This window comes from Melanotaenia boesemani, chromosome 8 (assembly GCF_017639745.1).
Source record: "Melanotaenia boesemani isolate fMelBoe1 chromosome 8, fMelBoe1.pri, whole genome shotgun sequence".
Classification (NCBI taxonomy): Eukaryota; Metazoa; Chordata; class Actinopteri; order Atheriniformes; family Melanotaeniidae; genus Melanotaenia; species Melanotaenia boesemani.
The window spans coordinates 23,183,121-23,197,711 of NC_055689.1; the positions used below are offsets into that span (position 1 = coordinate 23,183,121).

Here is a 14,591-nt window from a genome sequence, read left to right on the forward strand (position 1 = left end):
GGAACTATTAAGTCCCTGAAGTCAGGAAGGCATAGTACCAGCTGCTTGTCATCTAGTTCCAGCACTCTAGACAAGGATTGTGGTGATGCGCACTGAACATCACTTTATTCTTGCACCTTTTCCATTACCTGCCTCCAACATTGCCAGTCTTCCCCTTTTACAGATTCTGTAACAATTCAGATTCCCAACCATTCAGGAAACTAGTTATAAGAAAGCCATCACAAATGGTTGCAAAAACGTGCTAGGGTGCTCATTCAATCCAATCCAATCCAACTTTTTTACACAGCCTTAGGCTTAATAACTATTACAAATATCATACTAAACAGTAAAAAGTAAATATACTATAAAAACTAATAAAATGATTAGTAACAGTAACACACAATAAAACATTAAAATAGAATAAAATAAAACATGAAAAAAGTCTACAACTCAAGCTGTGTTAAAGGCCAATGATAAAAGGTAAGTTTTAAGAGAGGATTTAAAAACAGAAAGAGACCCAGCCTGTCTAAGGTGCAGTGGTAGTGCATTCAAAAGTTGGGGGCCAGTAACTGGAAAGGAGAGGTCCCCTCTGGATTTCATCTTAGATTCAGGGACGACTAGCAGGGAGTGATCTGCCAAACTGAGAGAGCGTGCAGGGGCTGGAGCAGGTTGGACAGATACTGTGGAGCGAGGCCATGTTGACATTTTAAAACAAATAAAACTAGTTTAAAATCAATACGGATGTCCTCCTGTTTTTGGTACCAGTCAAAAGCTGAGCTGCAGCGTTCTGAACAAGTTGCAGTCAGGCATGAGTTGACTGACTAAACCCGACATAAAGTGCATTGCAGAAATCTAGGCGATTTGTAATAAAAGCATGAATTAAATCTCAAAAGCGTCTGCTAAATGACTGTAGAATAAAATCGTGACGATGAACAAACAGCTTGGCTTTGGACAATTTTTTCTGACAATTCAGAGCTGGTGTTGGCACATCAGGTTGCCATCAAATGAATGGAAAGGGGTAAATGTCTAAAAGAGGCTGGAGAAACACTGATTAACCTCATCAACCCTTTAAAAGCATGAAGAGAAGTGTCTTTTTATATGTTGAGTGCTATTAGGCAGAGATTTGAATTTCACCACTTCCACTTAGCTCCTTTTTGTGGTCCCCTAACACCAAGCATTTTCTTGATGTTTCCTTTCCTGACATGTCAATGTAGTTTAAACATAATGGAACTAAAGGTTTGGTGTTGCACTGACAGCCCCACAGGTTACTAGAGCACAAGAAAAGAGGCTATAAACAGAGCACTCGGTGTCACTCCTTTACTTTTGATGTCAAGAAAGAATGGTCTTTGCAGTTCTGTAAAAAATCAAGCTGCCATCAAACACCTCAGATAGAGCATTTTCATCTGAACAAAACTGTAGCTGTCTGCACAAGGAGCACCAAAACAAGGGCAGTAAATTTTAGTTTTTCCAAACCTGACCTGCCTCCAATGATGGTATACTCTAAACCTGACACGTCTTTGTCAGACATAGTATGATGCTACAACACTGTGGTGTTACTGTGGGTGGAAACAGTACAGCCTCTCTGGCAACAACATCCTGTTGTGAGAGAACTGATCAAGGAACAAGATCAAGAAATCAACAAGGATGAGCAAAACAAAGGGAGTTACACTGTCACTGTAACTGTGAAGATATTACACACCCTTCCCAGTGACCTATGGCATTGTAAAATTATCAGTATCGCATACATTTTGCAAGTTTGCACACATAAGTAGCTCTCCAGAATACGAAAGAACATTTTAGTCTGCAAATCACATATGCTTTTGCAAGAAAAACATAGAAACCATACTATTCTTTTGTTATATTTGTGATGCTTTTAAAAAGAAGAATGAAACCACAGGTTAAAGATAACAATGCTAAATATTTATTATACATTTCACTATAAATTTATTACATTTATTGTAAGTACAAAGGTGGAATAATAGTATTTAGCTTTCACCACTAAATATACCAACAACATGCTGTGTAAATACTCCATTAAAGATAAAAAAAAAATTTTAATTTAAAAAAGTAAGGTGGGTTCGAAGATTTAAGGTAATTTTGCGTCTGTTCTTCATTTATGTGTCATTTAGCATGTTTTCGAAGTGTACTTTTATATCTCTTCTGCAGATCTGTATGGCTGTCTCTTCAGGGATATACATTAGTGGAGTAACAAAGGGTGAGTCTTAGCTCTGCGGGAGCCCCTGGGCCTGTGCCCCGCAGGCCCGCTCAGTAATCATTCCATACATTAACGAGCCCTCCAAACCACGTGAGACATGTTCCACGTCCTGCTTCTTTGAATGAGCCAACCCCGTCGCATGAACTGAACACACAATTCACGCACTGCTTCAGGAAGTGTGAAGACTGCACCAAGAACAATGGGAGTTGACGTGGAAACCATTAAACCCGGAGACGGTAAAGATTTTTAATTCAAAATGGGCTTGATTTAAAAGTCGCATTTCCTTAAATCGTTTATGAATCCAATTTATGGATTTTTTTCCCACCAGGAAAGACTTTTCCGAAGAGAGGAAATACGGTTACTGTACACTATGTTGGTGAGGCTCCTTTCATTTTTGTCAGCTCAGTGGTTATTTCATAATTTCACTTTTAATGAAAGGCAGCAGCATACCTAGCCTTGAATGTAGATTACAAAAAAGAGTATAAAAGATGTTAAACAATGCTGCATTTTAGGGAATTCCTTGAGAGATGAATAATAAAGGTTCGGGCTAGCGGCGGTACGCCGATGCAAAGCTAATGTGACAGCTAGCATGCGCTTAGCTTAGCACAGAGCTAGGAAACACGGGGGCGGATAGCTCGATTCCTCCTATTAGTTAAATCAAAATATACCCACCCACGCATCTCTAAAACAAATCAGTCACTACATACAAAGAACAGTCAATCTTAAGACAAACTGGGGATTTCTTTATTCCCAATTTTTGCTAAATGATGCTAGCCATTTCCTGGCAGCAGCTTCATGTTTAATGCAGTTGTGTGTGCCTCGTAACGTCGAGCCCGTGCGAGTTTTAATATCTTTGGTTCTTTATTGTTTGCTGCTACTAAACAGGAACGCTGACAAATGGAAAGAAGTTTGACTCTTCCAGGGACCGAGGAGAGCCCTTCCAGTTCAAACTGGGAGCCGGTGAAGTCATTCGTGGTTGGGATGAAGGTGTAGCTCAGGTACGGACAACTGGAAAGCTGTTACGAATATCAGTATTTTTTTTAAAAAAAAAAGTAATTTATCCCATATTAGTTGATACGATTGTTCCTTTTACCAATGTTGATATAGGTTGCAAAGCAGCCAGTAGCGATTTCAAATACGTAATGCAGAAATTATTTAGCTTATTAGCAAGATGGCTGGTCTTTGTGAAGTATAACATGTCTTTCTGTTTACATTGATTTAATGTGATCTGTATTGCACATTATTTTAGTAAAAAAAATCAATCTATCCATCTCTCTCTCTCTATCTATCTATCTATATAGAGGTTAAATGTTTCCTTTAATTAGCAGAAAATATAATTTTTCCCCTCTTTTTTTTCCTCAGGTAAGGAACATTTTTTTTTTTTTTTTTTTTTTTATAACCTAAAACATTGTCTTACCTGTGGATTCAGTTACATGTTCACTGCAGATTATGTCTGATGTGCATATGTTTATCTTACCAACTTTACCAAAAGAATCAGTGGCCATTGCAGATTTTCTCAAAACTGGCATTTAATCAGCAAATTGGAAACCCAAGACTTCAGTTAAGCAGATACATTCAGTGTTATAAGTCTGCCTGCCCACTAATTAGTCCACTACTTGTTTTGTAGAGTCATAACATGAGCCTGATCCCTGCAGACATCTTGTTGGCTTTCAGGCAGGAGAGGTTACACATAACATCTCATTAAGAGACTATCAAAGCTGCAGTTAAGTATTAAACGTTTCCCTTCAGTCTTTGTCATGTAGGTGGAAAGCCAGAGCCAGCTGGCCACAGGGAGAGTTGACATGCTGCAGCAGGTGCACATGGTGAAACTGGTCAAGTTGCACTTAACAGGACAGTTGTGAAATGTTATAGCAAATGTAACTTCATGAATTATTTTGGTATACGGACCAGCTGTACAGTGAAAGCAGTTGTATGATGTCCTTAGCTCCTTTGGACATCTCCAAAACCAGAACAAGTATCACAGATTGTTTTCATGGTTGGTGCAGATTGGGCTTAGAGACTTTGTAACCGCTTTTAAGGTCAAAATAAGAAATCAGTTACACAAAATTTTCTTTAATGAAGTGGAATTATGATTTTTTTTTTATACATATAAATAGAAGATTTCATATTGGAAAAAATCCTATATGTATAAATTATCTTAAAACTCATAATAATCCCACTTCATTGAAGAAAAATTAAGCCGGTCATTGTGTCATGAACTTTGTAATATACCAGTTTTTAACATTGTGTCCCTTTGAGAAACTACTTTTGTCTGTATGTAATTTGAATTTTACTGCAGTATTTACATTTAATCTATAACCTGAGGATGCATCATATCCACTGTATCTGGAGATTGAATAAAATTTGCAGCATTGATATTGACCTGTTTGTATATTTGTAACAGACCAGCTATCAAATATAAGAATGGTTTCAACACATCTCTATAACGTTTGTATTTGCTGCCTCCATAGATGAGCGTCGGCCAATTGGCCAAGTTGACCTGCTCTCCAGACTACGCATATGGCAGCAGAGGATACCCACCCATCATCCCTGCAAACTCCACCCTCATCTTTGAGGTGGAGCTCCTGAAATGCTGAGAGTTTAAAGTGAAAGCTACTTGCCTGAGTTTTTTTCTCCCTTTTCATTCCACCCACATGTGTCACAAAATGATTTGATTAAAAGTGCCGATAGAAGCAATTATAACAGTAATTGTAGAAACAAGGCTTTAATCTTGGCTTAATTGGCATAAATGACAAATGATTGAAACCCTTTTGATGCCAGCTGTATAGTCGAAGTAATGCTCAGGCCTATGGACTTAAAATCAATACTGTGTGGGGTTAGTTGAGCCACACTAACAGTTGCTGGTTGTACCTTCATATTTAAAACTTCATTGGTATGAAAAGTGTTTCTCTTTCAGTAGGAAATTACTCCTAAATACTCAACTGAATCCTGTAAAAATCAAAGGTTTCGGTGTAGAATTTAACCTTGATATTTAATCTGAGTGTTTCCAATAAGCAGTTTTCTTTTCACTGCAACTCTCAACCTTAAGTAGAATTAATTTTGCATTCATTCACCTATTTGCCTATTAAATCTCAAATTTCAGCAGTTTTTCTGCAAAAGGCACACAAAGAAATAAGAGCAAAAAAAGAACCTTTGAAAGACATAAGTGGCACTAAACATGTCTTGATACCAGTCTTCTCAGCGAATCTCACTTTTTCACAAGTGTTATTTCCAGTGTTTTAAAAGTAGTGTGGTTATTAATGTTAAATGCACATGTAACACCTTTTAGTGAAATAACATTTTTTTTTCCCTGCGTACATTTATCCCTGCCGTAGATGCATGTAGATTACACTTCAAACAATGAGGAAATAAAAAAGGTTGTATGGAAACAATCGTGACTTGTGACTAAATTAATTTTTCACTACCTTTTGTCTTATTTTAGTCTTAAGACCAGATTTTGACACCTTTATTCCTTAACCTCAGTCTTAGGTCACTAATTCATGCTTTTAGACCTGAAGTGTCCTTGTGTTATGTCACAATGATTTTTTTTTTCTCTCCCTGCATTGTAACATCTATTAGAAACCTTATCTGTGGTTAATGCAGTCTTACATTAAAACCTGAACACTGCACAAATGCTTCCTTGTGTTTTATCACTTGAATACATTTTTGTGACTGAAGGAGAAGGAAGTTTGGTGAAGGTTTTTCTTTTAGTTCCTGAATGTTGCATATTTGATCTTTTCAAATATGGCTGAGTTCGGTCAGCTTGGAATCACTGTGCGAGGTTTGATGTCACTCTAAGTTAAACAAAAGCACATAAAGAAAATTATTAGAAGTAAATTAACCATGTTACTGTTAATTGATTTTTGTATTAAATTGTTGTAATAATTACAACTGTCCCTGAACGCAACGTTTTCTCGGGTCCACGCGCTCATCAACGTCTCATCACAGAAAACCAAACTGACGCACACAAAGGTTGCGGACAGCCTGAAAGTTCAGAATGGGCTTTAACATAGCTACAAACTTGTCTGTAGCTACGAGCGTCTTTAGCTTTGCATAATTTATAAATATACCCTTTTTATCCTATTTTTTATCATTTAATGCTTTTTTCTTTCTTTTTTTAGCTCCATAAAAGTAAGACATTGAAATTCTGTTTGTGGTGCAAACCCACCTCTTCCTGTATTTGAGACAGTTTAGGTTTGCGCTCTGGGGCTGAAATCAGTGGAGGGATGGCGACGATTAAAGAGGTACATATCATTACGGGTCTGGTCTTTGCCCTTCAGTTTCACACAAGTTTCATGGAGCTACGATCTGCTGGTAAGTACATTAAATGCAACAAGGTCTGCCTAGAAAATGAACTACATCCTCTACATAGAGAAATTTAACGTTGATTTTATGTCGGCATTATTGTAATTATGTCACTGCTAGTTCGATATAAGCTGGTGCTATTTGAATATTTCCCTTTGAGCATAAATAATTTATAAAAACTTAAAGAATTACTTATGGACTTTTGAGTTAAATATGTTGCAGAATGTATGTGCAACGTTTTCATCTGCTAATAGCGTCCGATAAATTGATAATGAATTATAGCACTGAATCAGCTCACTTAAAGCGGCTATGTAAAAAAAAAAACGAACACTCGTTAATCTTAATGCTTCCAGTCACTGTTCAGTCCAGTAATTGCTGGAGTCTGATTGGAGGTCTAATCAGGTTCAGGTGTTTTGCTGCTTTGCATTAAGAGTGGCACACAGCTTTGGCTTTGTTTTTAAGAGCTGGTTTGTTTACAGTTACATGAGAATATATTTTGCAAAAGCATGTAATGAGATGTTTGATAAACCTGATTTTTGCTGCAATAGCAGGGAATTTCACCTCAAGTGTACACAGGCGCAGTAGTACTGCATGTCCCTCTATAAGTAAAAAAAAAACATCTCAACATCTGCACCATGTTACTGCATTGCAGATCACATCAGTACAGTGACTAAGTCATGCTTTGGTTGTTGTTGTGAGACCTCTGCAGCCAGCGTGGACACAGTGTATCAGATATATAGACACAACACCCACTGCTGCTTGGCTGCATACTGTATGCTTGGTCCTGGAGCTGCTGGTGTGAAGAATGTGAAGCATGCTTTCACCCTCCTCTGTGAAGAGAAAAGATAGGACATGCAGCTGTCCGTGGTGGGAAGGAATGACCACACATGTTTACTACATGGCACCTACTGAGGAATTGTTTACATCCTGTTGCATGGGGATGATGTTGGAGTAGGTTTCTTGTTGCCAGACTTTAAATGCATTAAGCTGTTTTTTTAAGATGTACATTTCACTTTACAGTCTAAGCATAAAGTTGCAATTTGACTCATTCATTGTTCCTCTGTTTTAGGTTTTTTAATATTGGCATTTATTTTATTTGATTCATTTATTTATTATTCTTTCATGTTTTTTTATGGACATTATCCCAGGCCTTAGAACAGATGAGTACCCATTTTTATGGCTGTGCATTTGTATTGTCCTTTTGTGTCTGTTATTGTGTTTTGTTTTTTGGACAAAGGATTACTTCTCTTTTACTGCAAATCCAATCTATCTTCCGGTACCAATAAAGTTACCTTACCTTGCTTTAAAGTTGTTTAATGAATCTTTATGCCATGTTCTGGCTTCTTCAAGGACATTCCAGCAACATTTATCTCCAGTAAGTTGTGTAACTATGAGGTACAGCTATTTGATCAAAATGTTTATGCAGCAGATTCTTACATCATGAAGATTACAAATTTAAATTTAAGTACACTGGATACTGGACTTATCTCAAAGTATAACTCAGACAACCCAACAGGACTCAAGGAGGAAGATTATTTTGAAGCTCAGCTGCCTTTTCTTTTCTTGGTTTGTTTTTATGTCACTGAATTGTTACATCCTCTTTAATTAATGAAAAATATGAGACCTCAAAAACAACTTATCTCTCTCAGACGGAAGGTCTCATGTAGGTGCAGAGCATAACAAGACCAGAGAGCAGAGGTGGGCACCTGGTTCTGGGACTGGGGTCCCTGACTGGGCTGCACATAAAAGGAGCCACTACAGAGACCAGCACCAAGTAGAGGAGTCAGATCTGCTGATGGAGGAGAGACATGATAACTCCACACAGATTGTTGTAAGATTATTCTACACTTAGTATTTAACATGAAACTAAAGAAAAAAGTGAAACTAAATATAAGCAGTATAAGTTATTGGCTTCTTTGTAAACAAGATTCTTAACGAAACAGTCGTTTTATTTGTTTACGTTAATAAGTGAAACTTGACCAAATATACAGCACAGGCATTTTCTCTGTGAGATCATCATATGAAGAAGAAACAAGATTAAACATAAAAGAAAATGTATTGATATTCATGAATTTTGTAGGACATTGATCATGTCTATTATACATCTAAAATCCACGGTCCGGGAGTTGCAGCAGGTAAAGAGCTGTGGGTTGACATCGATGAGATGGAGGGGGAACAGTGGAGGGTCCTCGGCTTCTTGTCCAGCACACACAGACAAGCAGAGGTAAAACACTGATCTGTGTAAATAAATAGAACCGTTAGGAATTGATTAAAATGACTCTGAGCTACTTTCAGCTCTGACCACCAGAGGGCGACAGCTCTGCTAAGGAAGGCAGATTAAAAATATCTTGGAAAATGACCATACCTTTTTTTTTTTTAAATATTACCTCAGTTAACATTTTACAATATGTGTCTGTGGCTCCTGTTCTTAACATGAAAAGTTTGTTGTTTTCTATAAATGGCATTATCATCTGTATTAAAATAGGCACTAAAGTGGGTTATGGTCTAGGGTGGCCCTACTGAATGATTGACACTTTAAGTACAAACAAATTTTCCAAGGTTCAAGCCTTGCTCGTAATTTCTGTTAAAACAGCAAAAATCAGTGAGTGATGTCACAGTGATTACAGTTTGTTTACTGTACAGTGTAAGAAGGTGAAAGCATTTCTTAATAGAAAAAAAAAATTCTATTGTGCCCATGTATTTTTAATGGGTGGATGTGGATCATCTGTTATGAGAAACCTGCGCTTACATCAGAAACATCTGTTTCTGTGTTTACAGAGAGTGAATTTGTCCTTCAGCTTTCCTTTCTATGGCCATCCACTGAAAGAAATTACAGTTGCCACTGGAGGTGAGGGTTTAACTTCGGTACTCTTCTCAGGAGTCGTCAAAATGCCGACGTCATATCTGGTGAATTGTATTTGTGAATTTCTCCCAATGCTACAAATTACCGTCTGCATGTCTTCTTCTTCCAGGTTTCATTTACACTGGAGATATAATCCACAGGATGCTTACGGCCACTCAGTATATTGCTCCTCTGATGGCTAATTTTGACCCAAGCCTGTCCAAAAATTCCACTGTGTTATACTTTGATAATGGTAGGTGAAATTAAGATTTATTAATAGTATTATCATCAGTTGTTTCTTTTTATTAGTGAGCTTTCTGTCTTATGAGACGTCACTTTGTGTTCATGTCTGCCCTTCAGGAACTGCAGTGGTGGTTCAGTGGAACCACATCCACCTCCAGGACAACATCAGTCTGGGAACTTTCACCTTCCAGGCTGTTTTGCACAGGGATGGGCGGATCATCTTTGCTTACAAAGAGGTGATGTTTCTTTCTAGTTTTTGTTCTTTCATTGTGAAGGTAACTGTATTAATACAGTTTTTCTTGTATTAGATTCCTGTTGACATCAGCGACATCAGCTCTGAAAACCATCCTGTCAAAGTGGGCCTGGCTGATGCTTTTGTGGTGCTTCATAAGATAGAACAAATTCCCAGTAAGAAGTTTAAAATCATTCCTTTAAATTTCACATCATGTTGAGCAGCACACTTTTGGCATCTTTCTTTTCTGACATGCTTCAGATGTTCGTCGAAGAACCATCTATGAGTATCATAAAGTGGACATCCTCAAGTCAAAAATCTCAAGTTCTACAGTGATTGAAATTCTTCCTCTGCCCAGTGAGTTATATCTATTTAATCAGGTTAGATAAAGACTAAAGCCTGTACAGTAAAAGGGCATGAGTAGCTGCTGTAAGTCAACTCTGCCCTTTAGATAAAAATAAATTCCAGTTTTATTTAAAGAGGACTAAATGTTCTCTTCCTCTTCACCATTTTCTGTATTCTCAGCATGTCTGCAGTTCTCCAGCTGTGGCCCATGTGTCGCTTCTCAGATTGGCTTTAACTGCAGTTGGTGCAGTCGGCTACAAAGGTAAGATGGAAAAAGATGCAGAGTGCTCCAGCAGAAAGTAGTGAACATACTTCAGTGAATATTCTAATTTGCATTAGAAAGCTTATAAAAACAAATTAATATGCATCTCAATTTTAGATTAATTTAAGTACTTACATTATGGGCACTGTATGCTAAAACACCTTGCTATCATTGAGTTTGACCATGAACTCCTCTGTATACCAAAATGTTAAGTCATGTTTTGTTTTGTTTTTTGCTTTGCTGTTGATGTCAAATTCTCCTCAGTACCCATGGTTACTGTTGATACTTTACTGCTTTATATCCAGACTGAAAATCCAACTTTTAATTGCCATGCTTTAATTTCTTTTCCTGTCCAAAGTAGAAAATTCCATTTTAAAATTTCCATTTTATCTCAAGCGCCATTCTCCACCATTGGAAATACAAACTATTGGAAACACAAATTTGTAGCAATAATTTAGTGACAATAGTGAAATGGTAAAAACTTCAAACATTAATGGGATAAAAAATAGTTACTTGTAGCATCACATACCCAAACCAAGTGGTAAAAATGGCTCCAGCAGGTTTACTGCCATAAGCTTTTAATAAGATTCATTACAGTCACTGAAAAATGTGCTCTACCAGAGCATTTTTGTGTCAGTTTGGTCAGTGAACTGGATTTGTTCTTCATTCTACTTTTAGCTCTCAGGCTATGTACTGCTTTTTACATGATTAAAACATACCACACATACTCAGAGGACTTTATAATGTGTTTATATTTACAACAATGATACACACAAAAGCATGCCTACGACATGCTGTGTCATCTGAATCTTCCAAAATGCCAGCAGATACCTCTAAATGCATTCTTACTGTTCAGCAACTACTGTTTGCTTTCCAAAGTGCTTTATAAATAAAGTTGGCTTGGCTAAATGTCTTTTCACAAAATAATAATTAGGCAGTGACTGACTTCAGTCGCTGTTTTTTTTTTTTTAGCAGTGTAACAATGATAACCATTACGTCCTTTCTCAGATGCTCCAGTGGCTTTGATCGTAACCGACAGGACTGGGTTGATCTCGGCTGCCCAGAGGAGGTTCTCCATATTTTTGCCTTTTAGTAAACTACAGAAAGTTAAACTGAGTCAGACCTTTGCTGCACATGTATCCGTCTAAACAGAGGAGCTGATTTTTTTCTTCTTGTTTGGTTTCACAGAGACGGGATCCGCAATGTCACCAGATGGCAGACGTCTCAAACAGCACATCATTCCACTCGACTCACACAACCCCTCCTGTTACAGCCACCTCAAAGCCACAGAGGACCTTAGATGTGACCCCATCACCTAGCAGCAAGACTTCCTCTGTCATCGATCTCTCATTTGACAGCAGCATTAGTTGGAAAAACAAATCAAGTGTGCAGCAACCAACCAGCCAATCTGCAGATGGTAAACTCATAAATGCTTATTGTTTGAATCTATTAATGTTTGATTTATAAAAACTATCAACAATTGATAATATGCTTATGTTATATGGGAAGCTTTGTTTTATCACATTGTTTGAATTAATTTAGCTTTGAGTTGTTTTTCATAACAGACCACTGGTCTGTGCAGAACAGTTATCATTACCTATATAGACACACTGGTTGTTGTTGCGCAGTAGCCATCCTAGTGTATTCTGTAAGGTCTGACAGTAAGCGGGTCAAGTGGTCAGCTATTTCCCAGTCCTCTGTGATCTCATGGCTGCACATATACAGCGCCATGTTAAATACTGCATAGCGTCCTCAGCTGCTAATGTGATGTATGTACATTGCTCAGAGTATAGGACTGTTTTTTACTGTAATGGCTTGTTCATAAGTTCAAAGGTATCCAAAGCCTTACTTAAACAGAAGCTTTGTTGTTGATCACAAAATGTATTACTCCTGGGATTTTCTACTATCCTGTATACCTGCAATTCTCTGACACGAGAAGTCAAGTGTATAAGACCTTGCCTAAAGCTGAGTATATACAACACGGTGCCTCAGTTAAGCTCTTAAAGAATTTGGATGGTCACATGTATAAAAAAACAAAACATGACTTAATATTTATAAAAATTGAAACATAGTTGATGTTTTTATTTTGTTTCATAGATGAGACAGCCATCTCTTTCCACATTAATGAAGCACTTAAGTCATTCAAAAATCACTGAGTCTGATTTTATTGTAGCTTCATGATATTTAGGACTTTACATTTAATGGTATACTACTGCTCAAAAGTTTGGCATCACTTTCCATTAAATCCAATGAAAATTAATCACAGCCACTGAGGATAAAGGTGTTTGTGTGTGAGAGAGACTACAGCGTTAATAAAACTGAGTAATTCCATTCTCACCTCTACACAGCAGGAACTGGTGAAAACGGAGGTGAGAGTGATGTGGGCTTGCAGATTGGTTTCCTGGCAGGCATCGTTATGGTGATGGTAGTCATGGCAGCTGCCATTCTTACATCCATCTATATGTACAATCACCCCACCTCAAGTGTCAGTCTCTTTTTTATGGAGGTGAGTGTATCTTAACTCTATTAAATTTTGCATGAAGGAACACAAAGGAAAAAGACTTTTTTTTTTAGTTTAGAGACAGAAACAGTAAGGTTTTAGGTTCCAAAGAGTTTTGAACTTTTAGGAATGATTCAGACCTTAATTAGCTTTATGGTGCTGTGGCCCATTCAGTCATTGTTAGGAAAGATCAGCTAAAAATTTCAGCTGTATAATGTTTTAATCTTGTTCACTTGATCAGGAACCATGAGCGTCTCAGAACAGCTGCCTAGCAACACTAATTTATTAAAATACTCGCTTTTAATTAATTAAGCAACAACAGGGTTTTAAGGCAGATGATGGAGAATGGCAGGTGACCATCAAAGTTAATTTCCCAAGACTAAGAAAAAATCTGGAGAAAACAGTTTTATTAGCAGAAAGTTCAATCAGAATCGCCGTTTGAGCGAAGGAGACTTCCAGAAAGTTTCATCAGTCATGGTGCACTTCTCTAATAATTCGAAAAACCAAAATAAAACTACCACAATCTGGAAGAAGACTAATAAATAAATGGGAAGATAAGAAAGACTAAAGACTCTACTGGCCACAAAAGGCATTTACATTGTGTCTAAGGTGGCGTTTTTACTAGTTCTTTAGAGTCCATTTTGTTGTTTTTGTGTAAAAGGTTTAAAAGTAAATTGAGTCAGATTCATTTAGCCATAGTTCTGCAATTAAAAGGTTCATGAAACAAAAATGAATGTCAGAGCAGGTTTGGACCACATTACAATATAAAGTGGCAAAAAAATGAGGATGTGATTCACGAAGGATAAGATCGTTCCCAAATAGTATGTTAACATTCAAAATTATGTGAAATTTTACTTGACCTGTCCCACTTAATCTCTCTTAACTTCCTACAGCGACGCCCCACCCACTGGCCAATCCTGAAGTTCAGACGGGGCTCTGGTCGACCTTCGTACGCTGAGGTGGAGGCTCCCGGTCAGGACAGAGATGGCACAGTTGTCATTGACCTTAAACAGTCCTTTGTCATGTCAGACAGAAGGGAGAGTGAACAGAAGGAGGGCTTCATAGTTCCTGACCAAAGGGAGTGCTTCCTTGGCTCTGAGAGCTCCTGACCAACAACATCATGTCCCATGAATCTTTGGGGCAGAGCTGGTTCTCTACATGAGTTCTCCATTTTTTTATTTAGCTGAAGCACAAGTTCACTTTATGGACAGAATCTGAGCTTTTTAGAGACACAAAAACATCAACATTCAATGAGGAAATTGTAAAAACATATTATGTGCACCTGTAGGGTTTCCTGTTTGCATTGGCTTGATGAGCCATAGCTGTTTAAATAAAGGAAAATGACACTTTTTTTATTCTGCTCAGGTCATTTGTTGTGTTCATAAAGAGCACAAGGTGATGCTGCCGAATGTTTTCAAACCATCTCTTTCAAAGATGTGCTTCATTTTCCAGAGCCATCCCTCCCACACCTTCTTCACAAAGAGGAATGTCATATTTGGGTGTCACTTCCTCATCTCAAAAATACTAACTAAATTCCTCACCCCAACACCCACCTTCATCTGACAAGCAACAAGGTGTGCAGTGTTTTCAACCCTGTTTACCTCAGAGTGTAACATTTCCACACTGGAAGCAAGTGTTTCCAGCTTACACCTTTTTCTTTATTTACTA

The 14,591-nt window shown here is 37.6% G+C and overlaps 2 protein-coding genes across 4 annotated transcripts; both read left to right on the forward strand.

The window, feature by feature from the left end:
* Positions 1-2,247: 2,247 nt before the first annotated feature.
* Positions 2,248-5,869, forward strand: LOC121644107 (peptidyl-prolyl cis-trans isomerase FKBP1A-like). Its single transcript, XM_041991824.1, has 4 exons — positions 2,248-2,430; positions 2,523-2,570; positions 3,080-3,192; positions 4,666-5,869. The coding sequence occupies exons 1-4, from the start codon at positions 2,394-2,396 to the stop codon at positions 4,789-4,791; spliced, it is 324 nt and encodes a 107-aa protein (XP_041847758.1). The 5' UTR covers positions 2,248-2,393; the 3' UTR covers positions 4,792-5,869.
* Positions 5,870-6,176: 307 nt separating this feature from the next.
* On the forward strand, positions 6,177-14,199 carry LOC121644106 (plexin domain-containing protein 2-like). Of its 3 annotated transcripts, none has more exons than XM_041991820.1 (13): positions 6,177-6,508; positions 8,149-8,330; positions 8,580-8,723; positions 9,278-9,347; positions 9,472-9,594; positions 9,702-9,820; positions 9,893-9,992; positions 10,078-10,173; positions 10,342-10,423; positions 11,432-11,492; positions 11,612-11,840; positions 12,772-12,929; positions 13,817-14,199. In XM_041991820.1, the coding sequence occupies exons 1-13, from the start codon at positions 6,421-6,423 to the stop codon at positions 14,030-14,032; spliced, it is 1,668 nt and encodes a 555-aa protein (XP_041847754.1). In that variant the 5' UTR covers positions 6,177-6,420; the 3' UTR covers positions 14,033-14,199. The 3 variants fall into 3 exon arrangements, with proteins under 3 accessions (XP_041847754.1, XP_041847756.1, XP_041847757.1); XM_041991822.1 differs by having other exon boundaries at positions 12,775-12,929; XM_041991823.1 differs by lacking the exon at positions 12,772-12,929 and having other exon boundaries at positions 13,817-13,997.
* The last annotated feature ends 392 nt before the right edge of the window (positions 14,200-14,591 follow it).